The sequence below is a fragment of the Carassius auratus genome, chromosome 16 (assembly GCF_003368295.1).
Source record: "Carassius auratus strain Wakin chromosome 16, ASM336829v1, whole genome shotgun sequence".
NCBI lineage: Eukaryota > Metazoa > Chordata > Actinopteri > Cypriniformes > Cyprinidae > Carassius > Carassius auratus.
This window is the reverse complement of record NC_039258.1, coordinates 14375624-14400432: the sequence shown is the minus strand read 5'-3', so window position 1 is coordinate 14400432 and position 24809 is coordinate 14375624. Positions and strand designations below refer to the sequence as shown.

General features: G+C 36.5%; 2 protein-coding genes across 7 annotated transcripts in view; both read left to right on the top strand.

Moving 5' to 3' along the window:
• The first annotated feature begins 2598 nt into the window (after nucleotides 1-2598).
• On the top strand, nucleotides 2599-8709 carry LOC113116219 (acyl-coenzyme A thioesterase THEM4-like). 2 transcript variants are annotated; one of them, XM_026284239.1, is made up of 6 exons: nucleotides 2599-3090; nucleotides 4358-4550; nucleotides 4662-4824; nucleotides 4939-5049; nucleotides 5161-5285; nucleotides 8245-8709. In XM_026284239.1, exons 1-6 carry the CDS (start codon nucleotides 2959-2961, stop codon nucleotides 8292-8294), a joined length of 774 nt encoding a protein of 257 aa, XP_026140024.1. In that variant the 5' UTR covers nucleotides 2599-2958; the 3' UTR covers nucleotides 8295-8709. The 2 variants fall into 2 exon arrangements, with proteins under 2 accessions (XP_026140024.1, XP_026140023.1); XM_026284238.1 differs by having other exon boundaries at nucleotides 2599-3099.
• Nucleotides 8710-14617: 5908 nt separating this feature from the next.
• LOC113116216 (nuclear receptor ROR-alpha-like) overlaps nucleotides 14618-24809 on the top strand; it is a 46063-nt gene continuing 35871 nt past the window's right edge. For 2 of the 5 annotated variants that reach the window (XM_026284234.1, XM_026284232.1), the window contains exon 1: nucleotides 14620-15111. In XM_026284234.1, coding sequence (XP_026140019.1) covers nucleotides 15051-15111 — 61 coding nt within the window. In that variant the 5' untranslated portion in view covers nucleotides 14620-15050. Of the gene's footprint in view, nucleotides 15112-24809 lie in introns of all 5 variants that reach the window. The other 3 variants (XM_026284230.1, XM_026284233.1, XM_026284235.1) reach the window with 3 other exon arrangements.

Genomic DNA, 24809 nt, shown 5'->3' with positions numbered 1-24809 from the left:
TTTTAATGGTTTATGTTCTTTGTTGATAAATGGCCAGGCCAATCTTGTTGAGCTCTGTGACGTGCAGATGTCTCTCCTGCTCCAGCATCCTGCGTAAAGCTTCTCTCCGGACCTGTAATAATATGACCATTCAGGATATAACAACCTTTACCTGCTGCCATCACTATCAACAACATTTACAAGTCAAAGCTAAATTTGAATCTTCTTTTAAAGCAAATAGCACACAACAAGCTGTAACAACTACTGAGGAGGTGTGGCATATAATGGAGCTTCTGTGACATGATGACTAAAGGCAAATTCACTACAAACCCGACAGATACTGACATTTGAGTTATTATGAAACTGCCTGTGCGATATAGAATGAATGGAAACAAGTCCCATAACAAATATGAAACAATACAATACATAATAACAATAATAAAACATTTAATCCAATTTGTTATGATATTATTATAATAGTTGCCATTACCTAAACTCTATATTAGATTTTTGTTTTAAAGGTTTAAAGGTAAATACACTTATTTATTTGAACAATATTTCACATGTATAGATAACTAGCATATGTATTTATTTATTTATTCACAGTTCAAAATGGCAATTTGTCATACACTATATGGACAAAAGTTTCAGGACTCACCCTTCTAATGAACAGGTTTGACTACTTTAGTCATTTCCGTGAGTAGAAATATTAATGTTGGTAAGTATAAAATGATATTCTGGGGAATTGTGTGCTTCTAGTTTTATAGAAACAGTTTGGACAGGAGCCTGTTCTGTTCTGAGCCTCTGTGTATAAGGCAAAGTTTAAACAGAAATGACTGATTGAGTCAGTGTGGTAGAACTGGACTGGTGTGACTTTTAATGCAGGCCTTGAGCCAAAAACTCATCACCAAACACCAGTGACTTGTATGGGTACAGTCATTTTAGAAAACACATGAAAAAAAAAACCTTGCTGCAGATATTGCAAAATAGTTTTAAATACTTAAAATGTTGTTTCCATCTTTGTTGCCACAGTTTTGGAAGTGCCTTTTTCTGTTCTAAAGAAGGGGGTCTCCTGAAACTTTTCTCAATAGTGTACATTTGAAATGCATTAACCTTAAAAACGCACATCAGCAGTTCGACAAATACTCAGATTTGGTACAATCACCTTTTCAGTTACTTGTTTCAGTTCTCTCTTTCAGTTATTTTGTAAGTTTGCTGTCTAGATTGCTACAATAAGGATGAGCTCGCCTCAAGATAACTCTGTTGGTTACGAAATCAATAACTTATTTGAGGGCTCTGTAAGGACTAACTTCATTGTGGAATTCAATTAATCATCCTTTCTGAGCATAATTAATCATTTGGCACCTGCTGTTTGAATCATACAACTGTTTGATCATCTGCGACAGGTTTGTGTCTGCATCCGACAGAACAGTCGTATTTTCTGTTTCAATTTGCTTTTACGCTCGTGTTCTTATATCACCCCCTACTGAGGATATACTGCTATTGCAACTAAATAAACAGTTATTGATGAACCTGTATCATAAAGAGTCATTTTACAATTATTTGCTTCATACATTCCAAATGTAGATTTCGACATGTTCAGATAAACAGTAGATATTTTCAGGAAAATCACATTGAGATGTATTAATGTCTGCACTGACCATAGTGAGAGAGCTGTTCCACAACTCCAACTCTCTCAGTTGGATCCTCTCTCTGCGTTTCAGGGCCTTTTCATAGTAATTAAGGCCAAGGCACTCAAATTCAGCTTTCAGTATCACTCTATTGATTCTGGAACAAGAAGATAGTATCAGTGCGGGACATATTCACTGCTGCAAGTCTAAAAGCAAAGGCTTTAACCTAGATCATTTCGTGTCATAATGTTTCTTTGTTTTAAATGTGATGCACTCTTAAAAGTGCAGCACAAGATTAAACACACCTGTCCAGCTCAGCAGTTCTGTCAGCCATCTCTTCATCTTTCTATTAGAAAAAGAAAGCCGTAAAAATAGAGATTTAAACCTGAGAGACTGTGCAGGACCTCCGGGAGAAGATTTGTTCATCATATACAACTTTCTTAACATTTGTTAACATTTAATGATGTTACATACTGTTCAAACGTTTGCTCATCGGATTGCGTTAATTTGATAAAAAGTAATATTGCAAAATATAATTACAATTTAAAACAACGTTCATATATTTTAAAATGTCTGTAAAAATATATTAAATGTCACATGATCTTTCAAAAATAAAACAAAACCATTATTATTATTATTATTATTTTACTACTAACGTCCTACTAAGCATTGGTCCTATGTAGTTATGAAAGATGAACAGAATCTCTGTACCCTTATTCTGTCCCCCACAAACGTGTTTGTTGAACGCCGCGCCTCTCGCCCAAACATGATTGTGCGTCACAGGCAGATAAACATCTGCTAGGAGTAAAATGACAAAAAGTAAATTCCAGCAAAGAGTGAAGAGCGAGCGGAACTACAGAGTTACTGTGGCAACAGACAAACAGGATGTTGTAATAGTTCATCCCACCAATCAGACGTAGGAATCTGCGTCACGTGGTTATAATGTCACGTGTTCCCACTCCGCGTGCAAGAACTGGCCAATCACCGAAGACATTCGTGAAAGTCACAGACTGTTCTGTTCACCGGCTGATCTTGTATTTTCACCTTAAAATTGGATGTCTTTTTATACAGCATTCTATCGATAATTCATTGATTTGATAAAGGCTTTCTTTTATATGTCATTTTATGTTTTATATGTGTTTTCCGTCGTTTTTCAGTTTTTAGATGAAAAAGACCTGTCAGTCAGCGTGTGTGGAAATATGGGAGGTGTAAATGTCTTCAGTTAGTTACATCATGTAACTTTTCCAAGAAAGTCATATTCATTTATAGCAATACGACAGTAAGGATTTTATTCTGCCCAGAAGAGTAAGACATATTTGGTCTGGAGTGACTCTGGTTTGCAGTCATCATGTTAGGACTCTCAGTGATGAGGAGACTTCTGATCTCTGGAGGGATGAGGGGGCTCCGTCTCCAGCAGCTGCTCTCTGAAGAGACCCTCAGACACCTGCAGACCTCCCCTCACAACACCAGACACATCTCGGTAATCTCGGTAAACGAGCCATTCTTTCACTCGCTTTATCTAGCTGTCAATTCACATTCATTCTCTAATGTTAGTCATATTAATAGACAGTCTCGTGTGTAGTGTGCTGCTATGAAGGGATGGTTACATTGTATCACGTATAGGAAAATCTTTTTATATATATATATATATATATATATATATATATATATATATATATATATATATATCTATATATATATATATATATATATATATATATATATATATATATATATATATAAAAATGTTGTTGTATTTTCAACTAGCCTAAATATAAAATAAATACATTAAAAAAAAAAATCTTACCAGGCTACTGTACTCCACTCCAGACAGTTTCTTTTAGTATTTAGTAACATTTTAATATATATATATATATATATATATATATATATATATATATATATATATATATATGTAATATATATATTATATTAAATGATCTAATTGTTATTGTTTAGGAATAATAACACATTTATAACTGCCTTTACTAATGCCAGTAATCTCATCAAAAGTCGTGTGGTTGTGTTTTGAAATGCATGTATTAATATTTTAAATGAATAATGTTTAAAATACTTTAGAATATTATTATTGTATAATATTTGTAATATTTGTTTTATGTTTTTTTCTCCTCAGTTTCAGTAATTTTAGTTTCCTACTTTCATTTTTTTTCCGAAAAATCGATCATTTTGACCCATACAGTGTATTTGTAACAAAGGAGGAGCCGTGACGACGAAGTGGGAATCTGTGTGCAAGCTTTATTTCAGAGAGAGTAGTAGAAACAGGCAGGGTCAACACATCAGCAAACAACAACAGCAGAGACGAGGCAAAATAATGATCCAGTTAAACAGGAGAAGGTCAGTGCAGGCAGCAAAGGATCGCAAACAAGGAAAGAGTCCAGGATCAAAACACAATAACACAGAAGGAAAGACAACACGAGTCTAAACATGCAATCACCAGCGAAGAGAGAGCATGTTTGTGCTATTCTTATAGTCCTACTAATATGAGGCAGTTGTGAACTGGTAATGAGTGCTGCTGAGTCCTGGCAAAGGATTATGGGAAATGGAGTCCTGAGTGAATGGCAAGGTTCAGAATGGAGTGCCTTCTAGAGGAGCTCATGGGCACTCCAGCTGGAGATGTGACAGTGTTGTTGGCTAGTACTATAAATATACCAGTGCTTCTAATGACTGGTTTCATGGTCCAGGGTCACATATATAAGAATAATATTTTATTGTCATTCTTTGTCCAGACGGTGTCACTGTGGCCGTTCTCATCTCAGCCAAGAGACTTCAGCCAGCCCAACTCCTCATGGAGTCCAGAGATGCACAAGGTTTACGACAACTATAATGCTCTGTGTGACACTGACATTGAAAATGGTGAGGAAAAAAGGGGGCCGTGGAGGAAGTTGCCCAGCTACAACCGTTCCATTAAATATGCTACTGGTAAGCGATTAATATGTATTTGCATAGTTTCTCCTAGTCACTGTTATCAGTGAAATCAATGGTGTGATAATGCAATTTAGTGTAATATAGAATATTGTTTCTGTCCCGTAGGTGGCATTCACCTCAGCAAATTGATCCAGGCCAAAGCTCGACTTTTCACGAGAAACGTTAAAGAGCAAGGCGCCACGTTTGAGTATGTGGTGTTTGTCAATAAGGAGGAGAAGAGATGTGTTTGTGTCTTTCAGGCAGGACGTTTACTAGAAGGTGCACCTGGGTAAGGAGCTGCTCTATTCTCTGTGTATTATATACCTGGAATTGTATCCCACATTTTTATTGATAAAGAATGGGAGAACAGGAGATGATGTTACATCTGTTTCCCGTGTGGCAGGCATGTACACGGTGGAGCCATAGCCACCATGATTGACACAGTGACTGGTACTCTTGCCGGTTTCCTCTCAGGACCAGTTATGACTGCTAATCTCAACATAGACTACCGCAAGTGAGATAATGTTTCAGTACTCAAGTCTTTCAAAAACAGTTACCATTAATGTCGACACTGGCTTGGATCATCTGTGGTCCCACCTGATGAACTCTGTTCTCTCGTATACAGTCCAATGCCTCTGGGTAGTGTGGTTTTAATCCACAGTGCTCTGGATCGAATAGAGGGGAGGAAAACATACATCACTTGCAAAGTGACCAGCACTGATGAGTCCAAACTCTACACGGAATCCACAGGTAGATAACACAAACTCATAAACCGATATCATGTACAGACATGGTCGGAATTGTTGGTACCCATTGGTAAATATGATCAAAGAAGGCTGTGAAAATAAATCTGCATTGTTAATCCTTTTGATCTTTTTTTTTAATTCACAAAAATCCATCCTTTCATTGGAAGATAAGAATTTGAAATGGGGGGAAATATAATTATGAAATAAATGTTTTTTCTCTAATATACATTGGCCACAATTACCCGGTACCCTTTTATTCAATAGTTTTTTAAACCTCCATTTGCCAAAACAACAGCTTTGAGTTGTCTCCTATAATGCCTGATGAGATTAGAGAACACCTGACAGGAGATCAGAGACCATTCCTTCATCCAGAATCACTCCAGACCCTTCAGATTCCCAGCTTCTCCTCTTCAGTTCACCACACTCGTTTTCTATAGGGTTCAGGTTTAAGATATTTTAGATTTAGTCTGAGAGCTCTCAGTCCCTCCATTGAAACTGTGTGTACGGTCTACTGTCCATGTCCAGAAAGGTAATAAAAACATTTTCAAAGTAGTCCATGTGACATCAGAGGGTCAGTTAGAATTTGTTGAAGCATCGCAAATACACTTTGGTCCAAAAATAGCTACGACTTTATTCAGCACTGTCTTCTCTTCCGTGTCTGTTGTGAGAGAGAGTTCAAAACAAAGCAGTTTGTCATATCCGGTTCGTGAACTACTCACTCGATCTAACCGAATCCTTTTGAACCAGTTCACTGAATCGAACTGAATCTTTTGAAACGTTTCACGTGTCCAATATGCATTAATCCACAAATGACTTAAGCTGTTAACTTTTTTAATGTGGCTGACACTCCCTCTGAGTTAAAACAAACCAATATCCCGGAGTAATGCATGTACTCAAACAGTACACTGACTGAACTGCTGTGAAGAGAAAACTGAAGATGAACACCGAGCCAGATAACAAACAAAACATTGACTCGTTCTCGAGTCAAGAACCGTTTCTGTCAGACTCGTCCGATTCGTGAACCGAGGAGCTGATGATACTGCGCATGTGTGATTCAGCGTGAAGCAGACTGACACAGAGCGTCTGAGCCGAACTGATTCTGTGCTAGTGTTATGAGCCCAGGTAAACCCAAGGCTTGAATCAAGGGCAGTCATCGCAAATTAAGTCATTAGGTCGAGCGCAAAAGAACCGGTAAACCATTTTCTTCAACCGGTTTATTGAATCGAACTGTCCGAAAGAACTACTGGTGATCCGAAAATCGATGCAACTGGATCTTGACTCGTGAACGAGTCAGTCTATTGTTCATTATCTGGCTCCGCTCGGTGTTCACCTTCAGTTCTCTCTTCACAGCAGTTCAGTCAGTCTACTGTTTGAGTACATGCATTACTCCGGGATATTGGCTTGTTTTAACTCAGAGGGAGTGTCAGCCACATTAAAAAGTTAACAGCTTAAGTCATTTGTGGATTAATGTCTATTGGAGACGCGAACTGTTTCAAACGATTCAGTTCGATTTGGGGAACTGGTTCAAAAAGATCCGGTTACATCGAATGATTCGTTTGTGAACCGGATATCACAAACTGCTTTGTTTTGAACTCTCTCACAACAGACACGGAAGAGAAGACAATGCTGAATAAAGTCGTAGTTTTTGCTATTTTTGGACCTAAATGTATTTTCAATGCTTCAACAAATTCTAACTGACCCTCTGATGTCACATGGACTACTTTGATGATGTTTTTCTTACCTTTCTGGACATGGACAGTAGACCGTACACACAGCTTCAATGGAGGGACTGAGAGCTCTTGGACTTAATCTAAAATATCTTAAACTGTGTTCCGAAAATAAAAGGAGGTCTTACATGTTTGTAACAGCATAAGGGTGAGTTATTAATTACATAATTTTGATTATTGGGTGAACTAACCCTTTAAGCCACTCAGACTCTCCTCCCCATCATTCATTAGAAAGATATAGACACTCGTCCTCTTCCAGGCAGATTTGTAAAGCTTTCTGTTGATTGGAACTTCTTAATTATTGCCCCGATGGAGGAAATTTGACTTTCCACTGCTCTTTCCTTAAAGTCACTTTCTTATTTGTGAAGCTCGGTTATCTATTGCTTCACATCAGAAATATATTCTTTGGTTTTTCTCATTGTGATGGGTGATTAAGGGAATTTAGCCTTTGTTTTTCCTATTTATATTCCTGTGAAACAGGAAGCCATGGCTAGATAATTTCATGTTCATAATCACGCTGGTATGCTCAAAATAGTGAATATAAATGGAAATATATTTCAGATTTATTTTAGTTTCTACTGGTACCAGTAATTGAAAAAAAAATTCATAATGAGATTTCCCCCCTTTTTAAATTCTCATTCTCCAATGAAAGGTTAGATTTTTGCAATATTTTTAAAATAAAAGATCAAAAGGATTAACAATGCAGATTTATTTTCACACCCCTCTTTGATTATATTTACCAAGGGTCCCAACAATTCTGACCACGTGTGAATGTTTGTATGTGTGAAGTAGAAGTGTGAAAATATGCACGAGTGTCAGTCAACTCTTTAAGCCACATCATGCACACCTCCTCGTAGACTGACGTTACACATTTCACCTCCCTTACACAAGCTGATACAACACAGCTGATATACCAGTTAGACAAGCATAACGTGTTACTGCTGTGTCACACAGTTGCTCCTTTTTCACAAGTCAGTTACTAGTATTTTATCTAATTGCTTACATTTTTAAACTGGCTGGCAATACATAAAAACACAAGAAAATGATAAACATGATGGCGCAGCATTGGCCAATTGGCCCAGTGATAATTACATCAACAGTTAGAAGAGTCTTTCACGCTGACCCTTGCCATCAGACAGTCCTTTTAGTTGAGTCCTGCATGCTTATGTACCAAAGTATCATCAGTACTTAATTTTTCCTCACACTCTCTATTTTCTCGTCTTTTTTGCCTTGCAGCTCTATTTGTTTCAATAAGTGTCGGCCATTTATTTGGATCACGAAACTGAAAGCTGTCTGGAATCCACCACAGAGACATGTACATCATCTGTACTAACATGAAGGAGATTGGAGATGCAGTGTGTGCCCAATGAACAAAAGATCAAGCTCTCATGTATTTGAGTGGTGCATTCAGTTACATATGGCTGCCTCATATTTTTATTTTTAAAATGAAAATGTATTAACCTGGTTTATTTAATGATACGGTATTGATCATGATGACAGTCTTCAGTAGTCTATTACAAGTATTGTATAACAAATTTTTCTGTAATGTATTTTAACAGTACTGTATTCCACATTGTGTTAAAGAGAATCTCACTTTTGTTACAAATGAAAAGTTGGGCATTTAAAGTATCTTATTGTTATTTCTAGGGATTCCTATTTATAACTGCCTTCAATAGTGCTATTAAAGTTAGTAATCAGAAATTGTCCTTTTGTTATTCAGAATGTTGACAAATTGAAACGGTGCCCATTGTAAGAATTAATGCATTGTTATCATCCTCATCAACTCTTTACATTATCTTTATTATCTGTTTATTTCACTTCTTTTTTTTTGGTGGACTGCATGTTCTCAGAGTATGGATTTATATAGAGCACAGCCTTAATTCCACAAAACAGTTTGTGTAAGAATTATTTAAAATGTATATATGTTAACAGGTCAGATGATATATATATATATATATATATATATATATATATATATATATATATATATACACACACACACACACACACACACACACACATTAAGCAAGCAAAAGACAAGTTCTGATAAAAATTGCAGCTTAAGTAAAACATGAAATCTTAAAGCCATCCAGTAGATGACGCCACCTTATAAATGGCTTCAAAGTTATTGCTCATCAGCCTTAATATTCATCTTTTCTCCATTAGCTGCAGGACTTTCCTCCAAATATCATTATGACGTCACATTTGACACAACTGAGAACCGACACATTCACAGTTACAGTCTGAGAAACAAAAAAGGACATTATATCAGGCAAAAGAGTTGATGGTGGCTTAGAGATGTTAGATTTTTTTGATATTAACAATACCTTTAAACTTAATTGGTTAAGAAACTGTCAAAGAAATGAAAATTCATTATGGTTCTTTATCCCCCAGTCCATCTTTAACAAGCTTGGAGGCTTATCTTTTATATTGAGATGTAACTATCTGCCTGGGAAATTACCAATTATTCTATCCAATTTTCACCAGCAAATGTTATTAGCTTGGAAAATTGGTTTCCATCACAACTTTTCTCCACACAAAATGCTTCTCTGGAACAATTGTCTTATTACCTCTAGGAATAAATCTTTATTTTTACGCAAATGGTTTGAAAAAAAATATATATTTTGTCATGGATTTGTTTGATGAAAATGGAAATGTTTTGTCTTATGAAGATTTTATGTTTATTTACAATTTCCCCATTCCATTTAAAGAGTTTCAGCAAGTTGTTAAAGCTATTCCCAATGGGTTAAAACATCTGATGAAAAGTCACCTTAATTTTGGAAGTAACGAAAGGAAACTTCCTGAGTTAATAATTGATGGTATCAAAATATTTTCTCATTCCTGTAAGAATAAAAATATCAGATTAATTTTTCAATCCAAACATAAAATTTCTCCTAGAGGGAATTTTTTTTGGAATGCACAAATTGATGATATTCGTTGGAAAGAAACATGGTTAAATCCAAACAAATTCTGTATGCTAAATAGGTACAGTATGTTAAAGAGGTACACTTTAAAATACTTCACAAAATCTACCCATGTAAAGCTTTGTTATCAAAATTCATGGACATTGACAGCAAGTGTGTTTTTTGTAATGTACACGAGGAAGACTTGGCTCATTTGTTTTACAATTGTGATGTGTCTTTAAAATTTTGGTCTGACGTTAGTTTTTTTCTTTTTGCCCCAAGAAAGGTGAATTATAAATTATCTCTAAAAGATGTTATATGTTCTTTCACACATAGAAGCAAAATGTTTGAATACGTGGTGAACTTTTATATCCTGCATGGTAAATATTACATCCATAAACAAAAATTTGCAAAATGCATACCTAAATGTAGTCTATTCTTAATCGAGATGGAATCGCTAAAGAAATCGTTAAAGTTAGTTAAAAATAAAAAAAATGAAAATTTGTTAAAATTTATGGATAAATTTTTGATACTGTAATGTCCCCTTTGTGCTCACAAAATTTATATATATATATATATATATATATATATATATATATATATATATATATATATATATATATATATATATATATATATATATATATTTAATGTCTAATTAGGAAAAAGGAGGTAATATGCTGTTTTCTTTTTCTTTTTTTCTTTTCTTTTTTTACTATTTTTTATTTCTTTTATTTTTTTTACTTATTTTATTTATTTATTTCTTTGGTGTTGTTGTTATGATTTGTCATTTTATCTAAAGGTGTGATATTTGTCTTGTGAAATATTGCAGTTGTATGTTGATTTGCTGGAATTAATGTTTGTAAGTCATTTATCTAAATAAAAATAAAAAAAGAAAAGAAAAGAAAAAAAAAACAGTCTGAGAAACAGGATGTTCCATGTATCGTCGCTCTTTCTTCAGAAGATGTCGCTGTTTCCGTTCTCAATTCAGCGGTAGGACTTCAACCGACTTTACCGAGGAGCCCAGAGATCCGCTGAGTACGTAATGCACCCTAGACTAGTGTCACCGGAAAGGCAAAGAAAAGGAGTGGGGCCGTCTGTATGTTATAGCCAGGACATTTACTGGACATTGACCTTTTAGGTAAACAAGTGCTTCACTCACATTTAACACTTGGTGTAAAATAAAAATGTCAGTGTGTCATTCAAAATGTTGCTGAAATATGGTAGCTCTATCTTTTAGGGTATTAGCGCCTCAAAATATGAATGCCACAGCTTCAAGGCACAGTGTAAACCCTAACTAATTTGTGAAGGATGGGGGAGTCCCATGTTATGTTTTAGAACAGGAAGTGATGTTCGATTATTTTCCTGTGCGGCAGTTATTTACATGCGAGGCATAACCACTATGATTGACACAATGACTGCTGAGCTTTCTGCCCTTATTTGTTCAATGGTTTGCGTGGTTTCAGGGATTGAGCATCAGGGTTGGCACTTGACAACTCTTTTCTTCCAGTCCAGTGCCTCTGGGTGGTGTGGGTTTCATCTACAGCACTCGGGGTCAGATCAGAAAGTGATGAGAAACTTCCCTCACTTGTAAAGTGACCAGCACTGGTGAGTCTAAACTCTCCACTGCAGGTAAACATACTCTCATATCTCTGTATATATTATGTAAGAAGGAAAACAAGCTGATGTCATTGATGCACTAAATATGAAAATATGCATTAATATGCAACCAAAACTGACTACCTGAAACCACTTTATCCACACACCCACATAGACTCACGGCGCACCTGTGGGTTGTTCCCATTACAGATTTCTGCCTAACACACACTTATCTGTTCGTTCTGTGCTCATCAGTCTGAACATACACTTTTTATACTAGACACGTTTACATCGTACACTCCATTAGAGGAAATGCATAGCAGATTTTACCTTGTAAACTGAACTTGTACCTTATCTACATATCTCTTTTTTTTCTCATGCTTGTTCTCTTCCCCTGTTTCGCTCCTGGTAGTTCTATTTGTGTCAATAAAACTGGGTTATTTATTTGGAGCATGAAGCTGAAAGCAGCCAAAAATCCACCACAGGCTATGTGCATGTGCACGCATCTCTATACACGTGAGTAAGATTGCAGGTGTGTGTTTGAGGCGGTGTGTATGTGTGTGTGTGTGTGCGTGCGTGCGCAATGACCAACTGATCTAGCTGATATTTAACCTAATCTCTGAGAATGGGGTATTCAGAAATGTGCACATGTAAGCACTACACCAAATCCACTCTATCGCACTCCTCACTCATATTCCGAAAAATTATTATACTTTCTTTTTAAAGCACTGTAAGTGAATTCTGATAGAATAACATGTAAATCGTTCCTACTACCTGACAGTTGGTTCGTTTTTGAGTTGGAATTTTTGAAGTGTCTGTAGTATTAAGAGTTTTACAAAATAATATATTTATTTTTCACTTGTATTATTAGGAAAGACTCTTATTTTTGTACAATTTAATTTGATTAGTTAACATTTAAATGTCTTATTTTTTTTGGAGTGAGTCAGTCAATCAATCTATCAACCGATCGGTATCAGCCTCAATATTTTAAATGCATTCACTATGAAAACAAGTCTGAACACTGACATTTCCAAATGAAGCACATTAAACCTGTATTAAGCTGGAATGGCACCAGTAATCTCTATGCACTCGTCCTTCCTATAGAAAGAAGCAAGATATCAATCGAAATCCATTTGGTCTGAGTTTCACATTCTGCATATATTCCAGTAAAGAGAACTGACTGACACCGCAGGGTTACGGTAATGAATGACACATTGTCCACATCAGAGGTGTGTACAATCATATGTGGAGACTTTAAACTCAGCATCTCTGTGTAAATACTGTCATGCGGTGCAGTGTGACTTCATATGCCTTGCTACAACTCATGGGCATGTGAAGCTGGAGCTTTACAGATAAAAATATATGTATAAATGTTATCTCGTCGCCTTGTTATCCTCATAGAAATCTGACTTAGATAGATAGAAAGAAACATCTAGACCTGCATCTCTGTGGTGGCCCCTGCAGTCTCCCACAGGCCTCTCGCATATGTATGTAGGACACAGTCTGAGGTGGGTTTCTATCTATGGAGAGGTGTTGAGTGTCTGGTCAAGTGGGCTTTGCGTGATGGCTTCTGTGGGAACACTTCAACATAGCTCTTTCCATGTGTGGTGTTAACGTTCAAACCTGGGTCTGACCAAAATGCCATTTCCATCATCTCACCATTGCCTCTGCTGAGATCCATTTTACTGGCAGTTAGCCTTAACATTGACATTGCCGAGACATGCCGGCATTTTATACTGTTAATAATTAGAAACGTAATAAAAAATAAAGGTGCTTTATAAGCGATGCCCTAGAAGAACCATTTTTGGTTCCACAAAGAATCATTCAGTCAAAGGTTCTTTATAGAACCATCTCTTTCTTACCTTTTTATAATCTGAAGAACCTTCTTTCACCAAAAAGAACCTTTTGTGAAACAGAAAGGTTCTTCAGATGTTAAATGTTCTTAAATGGAACCATTTAGACAAAAAGGTTCTTCTATGACGTCGTGAATCACCTTTATTTTTAAGAATGTAATAAATATAACAAGAAATAACCAGCTGTCTGCTGGAGGACCACTTAAGTCTGCAACAGACATTGGTATAATTTAGACCTAAAGGGATAGAACTTCCCAAAAAGTCATTATTTACTCATCCTAAGATGTTGCAAACCAGTATGAATTTCTCTCTTCTGTTCAACACAAAATAAGACATTTTGGAATTTTGGCAACCAGTCAGTTGACTATATTGACTTCCAAAATCTGGAAAAATGTACTATGGAACTCAATGGCTACCATCAACTTGTCTGATGTACTGTATATTTCTATGCCCTTAACCAATTAAATACATTAAGTGGACAAAGATTAAGGTGTACATTGATATAATGTCATCAATATTTACTGGTGGAATGCATTATAGTGTGTGTGGATAAATAAAGGTTCCAAAAGGGTGATGCCAGAACAATCATTTTTGGTTCCCAAAAGAACCTTTCAGTGAACAGTACCTAAAAGAACCACTTTGAAGAACATTTTTTTTTTTAAATCTTAAGAACCTTTTTCAACTAGAAAGAATCTTTTTTTGCCTTTGAAAGGTTCCATGGATGTTCAAGGTTCTTCATAGAACCACTGATACCAATAAAAACTTTTATTTTTGAGAGTGTAGTCACCTCCTGTCATCCGGTGACAGTTCAGTCAGTGCTGAATTGACATTACATAACACATGAGCATTAATGAGCATTAACCCAGTGAAACACCTCTCTTTATAAAAGAAAAAAGACATATTAAAAACCTGAGCGATAGATAATAGAGTTACACTACAACGTTTAAACATTTAAACATTTTATCCAGTTACTAGTTTGATAGCTAGGTTTCTAAATATAGAATTACATCAGAACAGATTTATTTATTTACTTTTTTTTTTTTTAGCAAAATAATAATAAAATAATAATAATAATAATGATAAATGTGTCTTGTAGTGTAATGTAATGTTATTATACATTTAAATAATGCATATAACATAAAAGTGGACTGGACAAAAAGCCTCATAAACTGCTCTTCAGCCCCCGTTAAAAGCATTACTCTCTCGCTTCCCGCGCCTATTACATAATGATTGATGACATAACACCGTGCTGGCTCGGGACAGGACCGCGCGAGCGCGGCGCGAGCCGGAGGCCACTCGGTCGATTTATCCAACAAGTGTCTGTCCGTTTCTCTCTTCCTCCAACTCTCTCCACGACCGCTGAACGATTAGTCTTTCCCTTTGAAATGTCAGTCACGCACGTTAGTTACTTTCAAACGACAGCCGAGGGGAGAAACGTGTTGACATAAACCTTGTTTGTTTATTGACCAAACGCGGCCAACTTTTAGGGAATAATTGAAGATGGCGATGTGCTTTTTAAAACGTTTGCGGCGTCCCGGTCGTTAAAGTGTCAGTAGTTGTCATTTTCCTTTTGTTTTAGTTATCTTAAGTTGGTTTTTAGATTAATTAATTTAATTTATTTACAACTAACCACAAATTCTATTCGGTAAAGAGGTGTTTTGGCGGACAGAGTTTTGACTGGAAAGTAATGGAAAATGATGAGCCTGCATCACCGGACCCGATCCATGACAGCACTCAGAGTAAAAGAGGTAAGCGTGTCCTTCATTAACCCATTACATACCTACATGCTGCATTAGTGCCAAATGATCTCATACTGTGTGTGTGTGTGTGTGTGTGTGTGTGTGTGTGTGTGTGTGTGTGTGTGAGAGAGAGAGAGAGAGAGAGAGAGAGAGAGAGAGAGTTTTACACACTTGTGAGACGTGGGACAAACTCGAAAACACATTTAGTCATGGATATGATAGTGGCACTCTAAAAATACACCCCTTATGTGACAGAAGTGCCTGTCTGTGCGCCAGCAGTCCTACACTAACCCACAGCGCTTGTGCCAAGCCTGTGCCACGCGAGCCAGCGAAACCACAACTCTGTGACTTCTCCCTCTGATCCAGCTGCATTCACTCGTCTGTTCTTTTTGAACGTGCAGTGTTTGGAAGTTTGAAAAACACTTTGTAAAGTTTGAAAAATTCTGTCTACATTCTTAAAACAGTAAATGTCTTCTTTTGGAATCATAGATTCCATTAAGAACCTTTAACATTGATGGAATCATTCCAAAATGTTCTTTAAAGTGCAAAAAATTTCTTTCGATTATTAAAATGTTCTTTACTTGTTATTTAAATGCTATATACATGCATACATATATATATATTAGGGGTGGTAAGTGATTATAATTTTTAATCTAATTAATTACATGATGTGTTTATTAATTAATATGATGATGTGCCTCAGCTCCCTCCCTCAACTCTCCTTTGCCCCTTTCTCTTACTCTCTTCTACCTCATATCTCATTTTGTTTCTTTGTAAAGGTCCCGTTTTCAAGCTTTTTTGAAGCTTTGATTGTGTTTACAGTGTGCAATATAACACGTGTTCATGTTTCGCGTGTAAAAAAAAAACACCGTATTTTTCATACAATACACCTATCTGTATGACTTCCTTGTTCTATAAAGTCCCTCCTTCAGAAATATGTTACGAGTTCTGATTGTGCCAGCGGTTACTGTGTTGTGATTCGACACCAGCTTAGCGCCTGCTGCCCTCCTGGAAACGCGATTGGGTTTTGAGAAGTAAGTGGGCAGGAGCATGTGCTGGAGATGTTCTTATAATCACAGGAGCGTTTTTACTGATGAGATGCGCGTGAAAGTCGCATTCAATTTTTTTTCACAGCCCTAACATCTAGTTAACAATGCTAAACAGCATTGCCCTTTGTGTAATAAGTTACAGAAACTGTTAAACACAATAATAAAATACACTTACTGGTTGTGGTCCATAAACAACGCCTTCTCCAGACAAAGAGGGAACTGCTCCATCTTTCAAGAATAATCTTTGTGCGAATCCGGCATTAAACTGATTGAGATTGAAGAAGTTGTCCTCAGCAAAATGTGCTGCACATACTTTTACATGTGGATTATAATTGTCGGGAACCGAGTTAAACATAAATTGTAATTAATCTCCAAGTACAGCGTCCCTGAGAAGGCCAAACAAATGGTGATTGGACTCCGAAATGAAGATAACAGCGTTTCAATGACATGGCGACAAACACAAACGCAGGAACTAGAGGAATGTAGTCTAAACGGGTAATTTTTTGTAGGCGAATTCTGTTAAATAAAATATCACACTCGGCATTGAACTTTGAGCTTTATAATTTTACAGATATTATTTATACTCTAACAACAACATTACATACTAACTAAAGTTTAAAACACGGGATCACGAAGAACGGGACCTTTAAAATTCTCCATGAGTTTATGACGAATACATAGAGAAACAGCCCCATGCATGTATTATACATGAGAAAAACGGAAAGCAAAGCATTTGTGAATATAACTAAATCAGTGTTATGATAAGAGCTTATTTCTAACACACTGACTCGTAGGCTAAGAGGTAAGACACCCTGACTGCACAGAGAGAGAGAGGGAGCAGGAGAGATATGCCCCGTTTCAACCGCAGGAACTCAACCAATGCTGCGTGAACTCAACCAATCAGGATGTTTAGCGCCCAAGTGCCGCCCCCGAAAGTTCCAGAACTTTGCCAGCAGGGACTTTCTGAGGGGCATTTTTTTACCCGGAACCTTATTTATTTCCTGGTTCCTGCAGTGGAAATACATCGAGTACCAGGCCAAAGTCCCTAGTTCCTGGGTAAAGTGCCTGCGGTGGAAACGCGGCAGTTGTTTAAAACTCAAATCTGTGGTTTATTGAAAAAGACTATTTTAAAAAAAAATTTGCCGATCTCGGAGATGCTGGCTCTGATGTCTCTTTAGTGGTTAAACATAAGATATCATTTGTTTTGGGTAAATCTAACAGGTTATCTTTGGTCTGTATTCAATTAATCTATATGTTAAAATGAAAATAAAAAAGGCAAATTTATATAATATTTTGTTTCATTGTAATGGCGGTATATATACACATATCCCTGAACATTTCTGCAGCTGTTATTATGTTTAAATGAAAATGAAAGGAGGTAGTGGTATTTGATATCCTATTTAGTTTTATTGTTAATGTACAGTGAGGAAAATAGCAGTAGCCGAGGTAAGCTGCCTGATGTTATCAAGTATGCTGCTGTTGGCAGATTTACCAGATTTGCATCATCGCGACATCACACTCCCGAGTCGAATGCGCAAAGTCTGAACTACCGAGGATGCAAGTCCAAAATCAGTGTATTATAGTATTGAGAAATAAGGCAGACCTACGTCACCAGTCTATTTGCCTAATCTTCCCGGTACTTTACACCGTGGTGGAAACACATAAAGCACAGGTCTGGGGGGAAAAAAGTTCCTGGGGAAAAAAGTTCCTGGTACAAATGTTCCAGGTAATTTCGGAGGAAACACAGCAATAGAGAAAGAGATGGAGGGAGAGTGAGAGAGAGAGAGAGAGAGAGAGAGAGAGAAAGAGAGGGAGGGAACAACATAAATGGAGAGAATCAGCAGCCAGAAAAGAGAAAGATATGAGAGAATGTATAGTGAAAGGCTAGCACTTCCTTGCTTGTACCCAGGGCCTTTGTGAATAAACCATGGGATGTATCGGCTCTCGAACCCTCAGTAAGACCCTCTTCTTTTCTTCTACTTTCCGGCAGGATGCATGTGAGCGGGAGATGGAGAGAGGGGTGGAGGGAGGGGTGATACATGCAGGAGAAGTGAGGGGAAAGTGTGTGAGGGAGAGGGGGCAATCAGGTTGGGACCATCCTGAATCCGACACAAACTTAACAGATAAGTCCAAATGATGAGTCCTAGTTGGTTCGGTGGCATTTTAAGGTGTCCACTAAAGAATTAAAATTCTGTCATCATTTACTCACCCTTATGAGAGTGAGTAAATATTGACAGATTTTATTTTGGGGTGAACTATCCCTTTAAATACACCTTCAAGTCAAATGTAATATTAACTTCTTAATGAACTGTTGTATAAGAGGAGCATTACATTTGCACTCGTGTGATATTGCACATAGCCCACTTCTCGTGTGATTTTTCTTAACTATGTGATGTAAATATGAGATACAATCTCAAACGGGTGTTTTGTCCCATATCTTGTATTGTAGGGACATTCTCTAGGCTCCATCACACAGTAAGTTGTGGCTCTGCCTCATATTAGTCATCAATCGACTGTATGAAATGGCACATAGGTTTGAGACGGGGCAAGTGCATTAAATGCGTTAATACTTTTAATATATATATATTTGTAAAGTACATAAAAGTGAGCAAATTTTTTGTAATTATATTTAAGTTAGGCTATATCTACATAATATATGTGGATATTATTATATATATTTGTAAAGTACATAAAAGTGAGCACATTTTTTGTAATTATATTTAAGTTAGGCTATATCTCCATAATATATGTGGATATTATTAATTGTGTGGCTGATTGTTTCTCAGAGACAGGGAAGGAACAAAAAGTCAGGGAAATAAAAGGAAAAAAAAAGAGAATGGAAAGTGATACCCATTGACCAAGTAGCACAGAGATAAGACTATACTTTAGTTACTGAAATGAAATTCCCTCAAGGGTGTCTTATTAGGATCTTGCAACCCAATAGGTCTCTTTAGGGTCTTATTCAACTGAAAGAGTATTGCTTTAATTGGAAACTGGTGTATTGGGTTATCTGAAGTTGAACTCTTGGCTATTTCACTCTTACGGCATTTTTTCGCTGAGATCAGTTTGTTCAGTGACCTTATTCTGTGTAAACTGGAAGTTAACGCATGATGTGTAGCTTGTTAACCATTAACCCTTTTTTATGCAATATGTGTTCAGGCAAAACTTTACATAGAACGTGGATTATTTAATTCAATTTAAAACAATTTCAGTTGTTTTTGATGTCATTATTTAGTCTAAATGCATGAAAGGTTGTTGCACTTTAATATATTGAATTTTGCAAGATTAGTTTGCTCAGAGTTGTATTTCATATAACAGTATTTGTAATGTTTTTTTTTTTTTAATTGTCTTTTCAAACAATGCTTACACAAACAGTACACGTAGGACTTCTTATACATTGTAACTAGTGTTGTCATGGTACCAAAATTTCAGTATTCGGTACCGATACCAGTGAAAATCCACAGTTCTCGGTACCAATTCGGTACCAAAGCAAAACACAAGAATATTCTAATTAAAAAAAAATTATATTAAAATTAAAAAACTTTTTATCACTAAAACTAAATCCAATGCCATTCTTTATACTTATTTACAATTGTGTTTAAAGTTTTTCTACAAGTTATATAATTATGAAAAACAGCAAACAAATTTCACCCAAATTTAATTTGTCTTTTAATTTATGAAATTTAAACACATTTTATTTTTAGTAAATAAAGGAGATTTGATATTAAAATTAAAACATGGAAGAAATATTTAGTGATTTATTTCTTTAAAAAAATACGTTTTATTAATTTTTTCAACAGTAGTAGCAGTATCACATACATTTTACTAAATAATAGTAATATTTAGTAGCACAATGCCTTTATGTAAAAATGAACTTTTAATGAATGCATATTTGTCATTTTACCTGAACTTAAGACTGGTGGTGATGCTTAAGATATTTTTGGTCATTGAAGGTTTCTGTAAAAAAATAAATAAAATAGTAGTATATCATATGAATTATTATTAAAAGATAATACTGCGACTAATTCTACTACCATATTAACAATATACAATGCACTATGGATTGATGAGCTGTTGGGTTCATGAATATTAATCACGTTGTATGCATTCAGTCAAACTGATTTGCTGAAATGAGAACAGGGACGGTAATAGATGAACGCCAGCCAATTAATGCAAGCGTCACGTGCTTCAGTCTATGTAGTAAACAAACCCGCACGTCTCTGCCATTCGATCATTCACACAGAGACGCACAGAACATGCAGGATACATATTTCAAACAACTTTTGTGGCTTAACATTTAGCGATATTGGTCCATATGGAGATATGATTTGATTTATGCTAACTTTGACAAATTCCGTGACTGTCCATATTTTCATAGTTTCATTTTCATGAATTGATTTTGAGATTCCGTCCTCGTTTTCTGCTTCGCGGAAATCATAGCGCTGTGTGCGTCATGAACCGGGTTTGAACGGTACCTCGGTACTACCGGTACTTAAAGAAACCTGGTACCGTCACATTTACATTTTTTTTGTACCGACTTGGTACCGAAGTACCGGGTCTTTTGACAATACTAATTTGTAACAAACAGAAACACATATAATCCATATATTAAGAAAGTATAAGCCCTGTGTCATAACCTCCCGCCAGTGTTGAGTACTCGAGACTCGGACTCGGTCTTGGACTCGGTCTCGAGACCGTATTTTAATGGTCTCGGTCTTGTCATGGACTCGTGTGCATTTTGACTCGGTATTGACTCGGACTCGAACATATTAGGAATCGGACTTATGCCCGAGTCCACTCGAGTCCCAATCACAATATTTCATGATTATTACTGTATGTTAATGTTTATTTAAATTGATGTATGATTGACACATCCAATGACTGGTGATTTTCTTTTGACGTGAGACGTTAGGCCAGCGACACACTGGATGTGTGGCGCAAGCGTCTCAGCTGCGTGGCGTGTCTGTTTTTAATTCGGCTCCCATGTTAACAGGTTAGATCTTGCAGACTGCCTGCGTGAGACGCGCGGAAAACCCGTGCATGCTAGAAATAGAACCGACGCCTATTTTTCACGCGACACGCGTGCATGTTGGAAGCGTTTCCAGGCAAAATATACTAGGAAAATATGTTTATATGTCATTTTGTACACAAATACATATTAATTCATGACATTTTGATATTTGAAAGTCTATAGGTTGACATAAATTCAGATATAAATGTAATTTTAAAAATAAATTAATAATGATCGATTTTCAAATATTGCACCTGTCAAACATACTCTATTTTGCCGTCAATACTGTTGACGGTCTCTTATCAGTAGGTGTGTAAAAAAATAAAAAAATAAATTTGATATTGTTGTCATGAAGACAAGAGCCTGTTTTTTTGGCGGCCTCTCTCTATGTCACCTACAGCCGCAGCAGCGCGCCAAGCGCCGCGTGCAGGCACGCTTCTGGTGTGTAAAGACACAGAAAACGCGAAGCAGCCACCACGCTTCTGGCACGCAGTAGAGACGCCACGCAGCCAGTGTGTCACCGGGCTTAAGTTACCCTCCTGCCATCCGCCTGTAGTGATCCCGCTTTCCAGAAAGCCACATTGCTACATTATTTCTCTCAACTGTGTTATTTTTACAAAGTAGGACAAAATGGTCACAGAAAAAAACAAATATTGTTTAATTAAATTATATAATGAATACAGACACAGACTGACAGTCTCAACACTAAACATCTCCCCCTCAAAAACAATGTCTGACAGAATGCATTGAACTTATATTGCATTTGAGCCAGCTTTCTTCCCCTGGCACATACACACTTTTGGATGAAATTTTCCTGGACAGTCACTCGGCTCTTGTGTGTATGCCCTCCATAACTAAAAAAACTTCGACTAGTGTGTATTTTACCCTGCATTAAAACGCACCATCCAGGGAAATTAGCATTAGATTATCCGTTGCTGTTACAGAAAGTGATAAAATGGTAACTGTTGTCAGTCCCCGCTTCCTCTGCGCCAGTAGAGAGAGTTTTTAGTTGGGGTGGATTGATCATGAGACCACATCGTGCGTGGTTGGGTAGCTGGATGGTCTCCTCACTTATTTTTTTGAAAAGTAATTATGCCCATCTGTAATCTTCACAACATCTAAAGTGCACATAATCCAATACATTGTAAGGATATTAGCAGTCATTAGTTAAGCTTCAAGGTTAAAAGTTATGTAAAAGCTGTTACAGTTGAACATTTACAGGTATAGTGGTACAGTAATGTTACTTGTACTAGAAGTGTTATGTAGAATTACAATATAGAGTCGTACAGTAATATTATGTGTACTAGAAAGGTTATATGGATGTGTATAGTGGTACAACGATGTTATGTGAAAATGAGCACTTAATATTGACAAGTAACACTTCATAATACTAATAAAATTACCTTTACACCACATACTATGTGGCCCTTTTAACCTTTATTGTTTCCACCAAACATTTGACATACTCTTGAAGATTTCTTTAAGTCTTGTCTCAGACCCAATCTCTCTGGTCTCGGTGTTGACTCGGACTCGACCCTTTCTGAACTCGGTCTTGACTCGTACTCGACCCTTTCTGAACTCGGTCTTGACTCGGACTCGACCCTCTCTGGACTCGATCTGGACTCGGACTCGAATGAGCTGGTCTCGACTACAACACTGCCTCCCGCCTTCTTGCAATGCATCTCTGTTCTGTCTTATCGCCGTCACTCTCTCTTCATACAGCCCTCTTTCTAAACACATTTATCCCCATTTATTCTCACACTTCCCTTATCTGACACTCCTTTTCTGCTCTTCTCACTGTATCATCTAAACACACTTTCCCTCTGTTTTGAACTTTCTGTTCTGATCTGTCTCCTTCTGTTCTTTGATGAGCTCCCACTTGCACCTGTGTACTTGAACCTCACATCTCTTGTGTATATCATAAACTTAACTTTCCCATTCTGAGTCAACATCTCATACCTGTGTTCACCTGTGCACATGCAAGTGCTTATCAGCATCATTATATTTTCAGCAACAGACCCTTACACTTTTAAAATCAAAGTTTCTTTCAAGCCTCTTATCCAAAAACATTTTTTTGTTCTTAAATTGGTTAAATGCTCATTGGAGATTTATTGCAGCTTCTTCACAATATAGGTAAAGACCTCCTGGGTTCCTTAAAATAATGTTCCAGGTTCAGTAGAAGTCTATGGATTAAGACAGTAGTTTCTGTTCTTTCTTCAGTGAAGGAAACCCATATAAATGCCTCTACAATGGAACGATATATGACAAGAATTTGGAATTACATTAATAAACATTGTTTCAAAATAATAGTTACATTATGTGTTAACATGAGATTATTGTGACAGAATAGCCAAGTTATATACAGTTTTTAACTCCAGCAATTTAAAACTGGTAAACATGACAGAATTACCCACACTGTGCTCTAAAATATGCCAAAGGATTATGCCAAATCCAGCCAAAGGATTTATATCTGCAATGCATAACCTGGGGTTTATTCATCTAGAACAGATTTCTCACTGTTAAATTCTAAACAACTTTACCTCCAAATAACAATTTGTTTGAAAATTATTGTTGAATTTTATATCTTTGGTATTAACCCCATATCACTGCCATTCCTTTAAAGGTCACATTTATTTTTCTCCTGTTAATGAATGATATGTAGAACAAATTTGGTGGTCTGAAGAAGCTACAAAGTAGCATCTAAACAATCTCCTAAATAAGGGATAGTTCTCATGAAAATGAACATTCTGACATCATTTACTCAGCACAACGTCATTCCAAACCTGCATGACTTTTTTGTTTTTGTGGAAAGAAGATATTTTGAGAAATGTCTCAGTGGGGTATTTTGCATACAGTGGGAACCAAAACTGTATGTTTTCCAGCATTCTTCAAAATATCTTCTGTTATGCTCCACAGAGGATGTGAAGTCACACGTTTAGAATGTCATGAGGGTGAGTAAATGATAATAGAATTTTCATTTCTTTATGGAGCTTAAAAATATTCTAAAGCATGCGGTTGTAAAATTCTTGGTTCTATTCCTAACCTTAACACTGTGAACCCTGCTGGTAAATGTACATCACCAGATGTATTTTGCATCTCTTTCATTTTATTTTATTTTCATATCTATCTTTTTTACACAGTAGAGTCATCAAATAATCACTCTATTGGTCCCTGGACATTTTCTTAATGTTTTAATTGTAGTGAGTCTGATGAAAAAGCAAAGTAGTCTGCTTTCATGAGCAGAATTTGGCTGTGTGTGTAAACGTTATCACTGAGGGTTAAACCACCTGTAGTCCATTAGTTTTTTATATCACATCCACAATTTTCCACTCCTGAATGCAGAAATCTTGTTCAGACTCTTCTAATGTTTACCGCTTAGATATATCTGTGTTATTACGTCAGTGTTTTCTTTCACTATTTATTTTGCTTTTTCTCTCTGATTCTCTGATTCTCTCTAATTTACACTCATATCACCTTGCCAGAAATACTTCTGTGTGTGGTAAGAATGGACATAATCTGGATTAAAGGAAAGATTAGTGTTTAGTGAGTGTCTTTGGATTCCTGATCTATTTTCAGAAGCCGATTGGCTAATTTGAGATCCAAAAGCTTATACCCCCACAACCCCACCACACAGATTACCTGCTTTC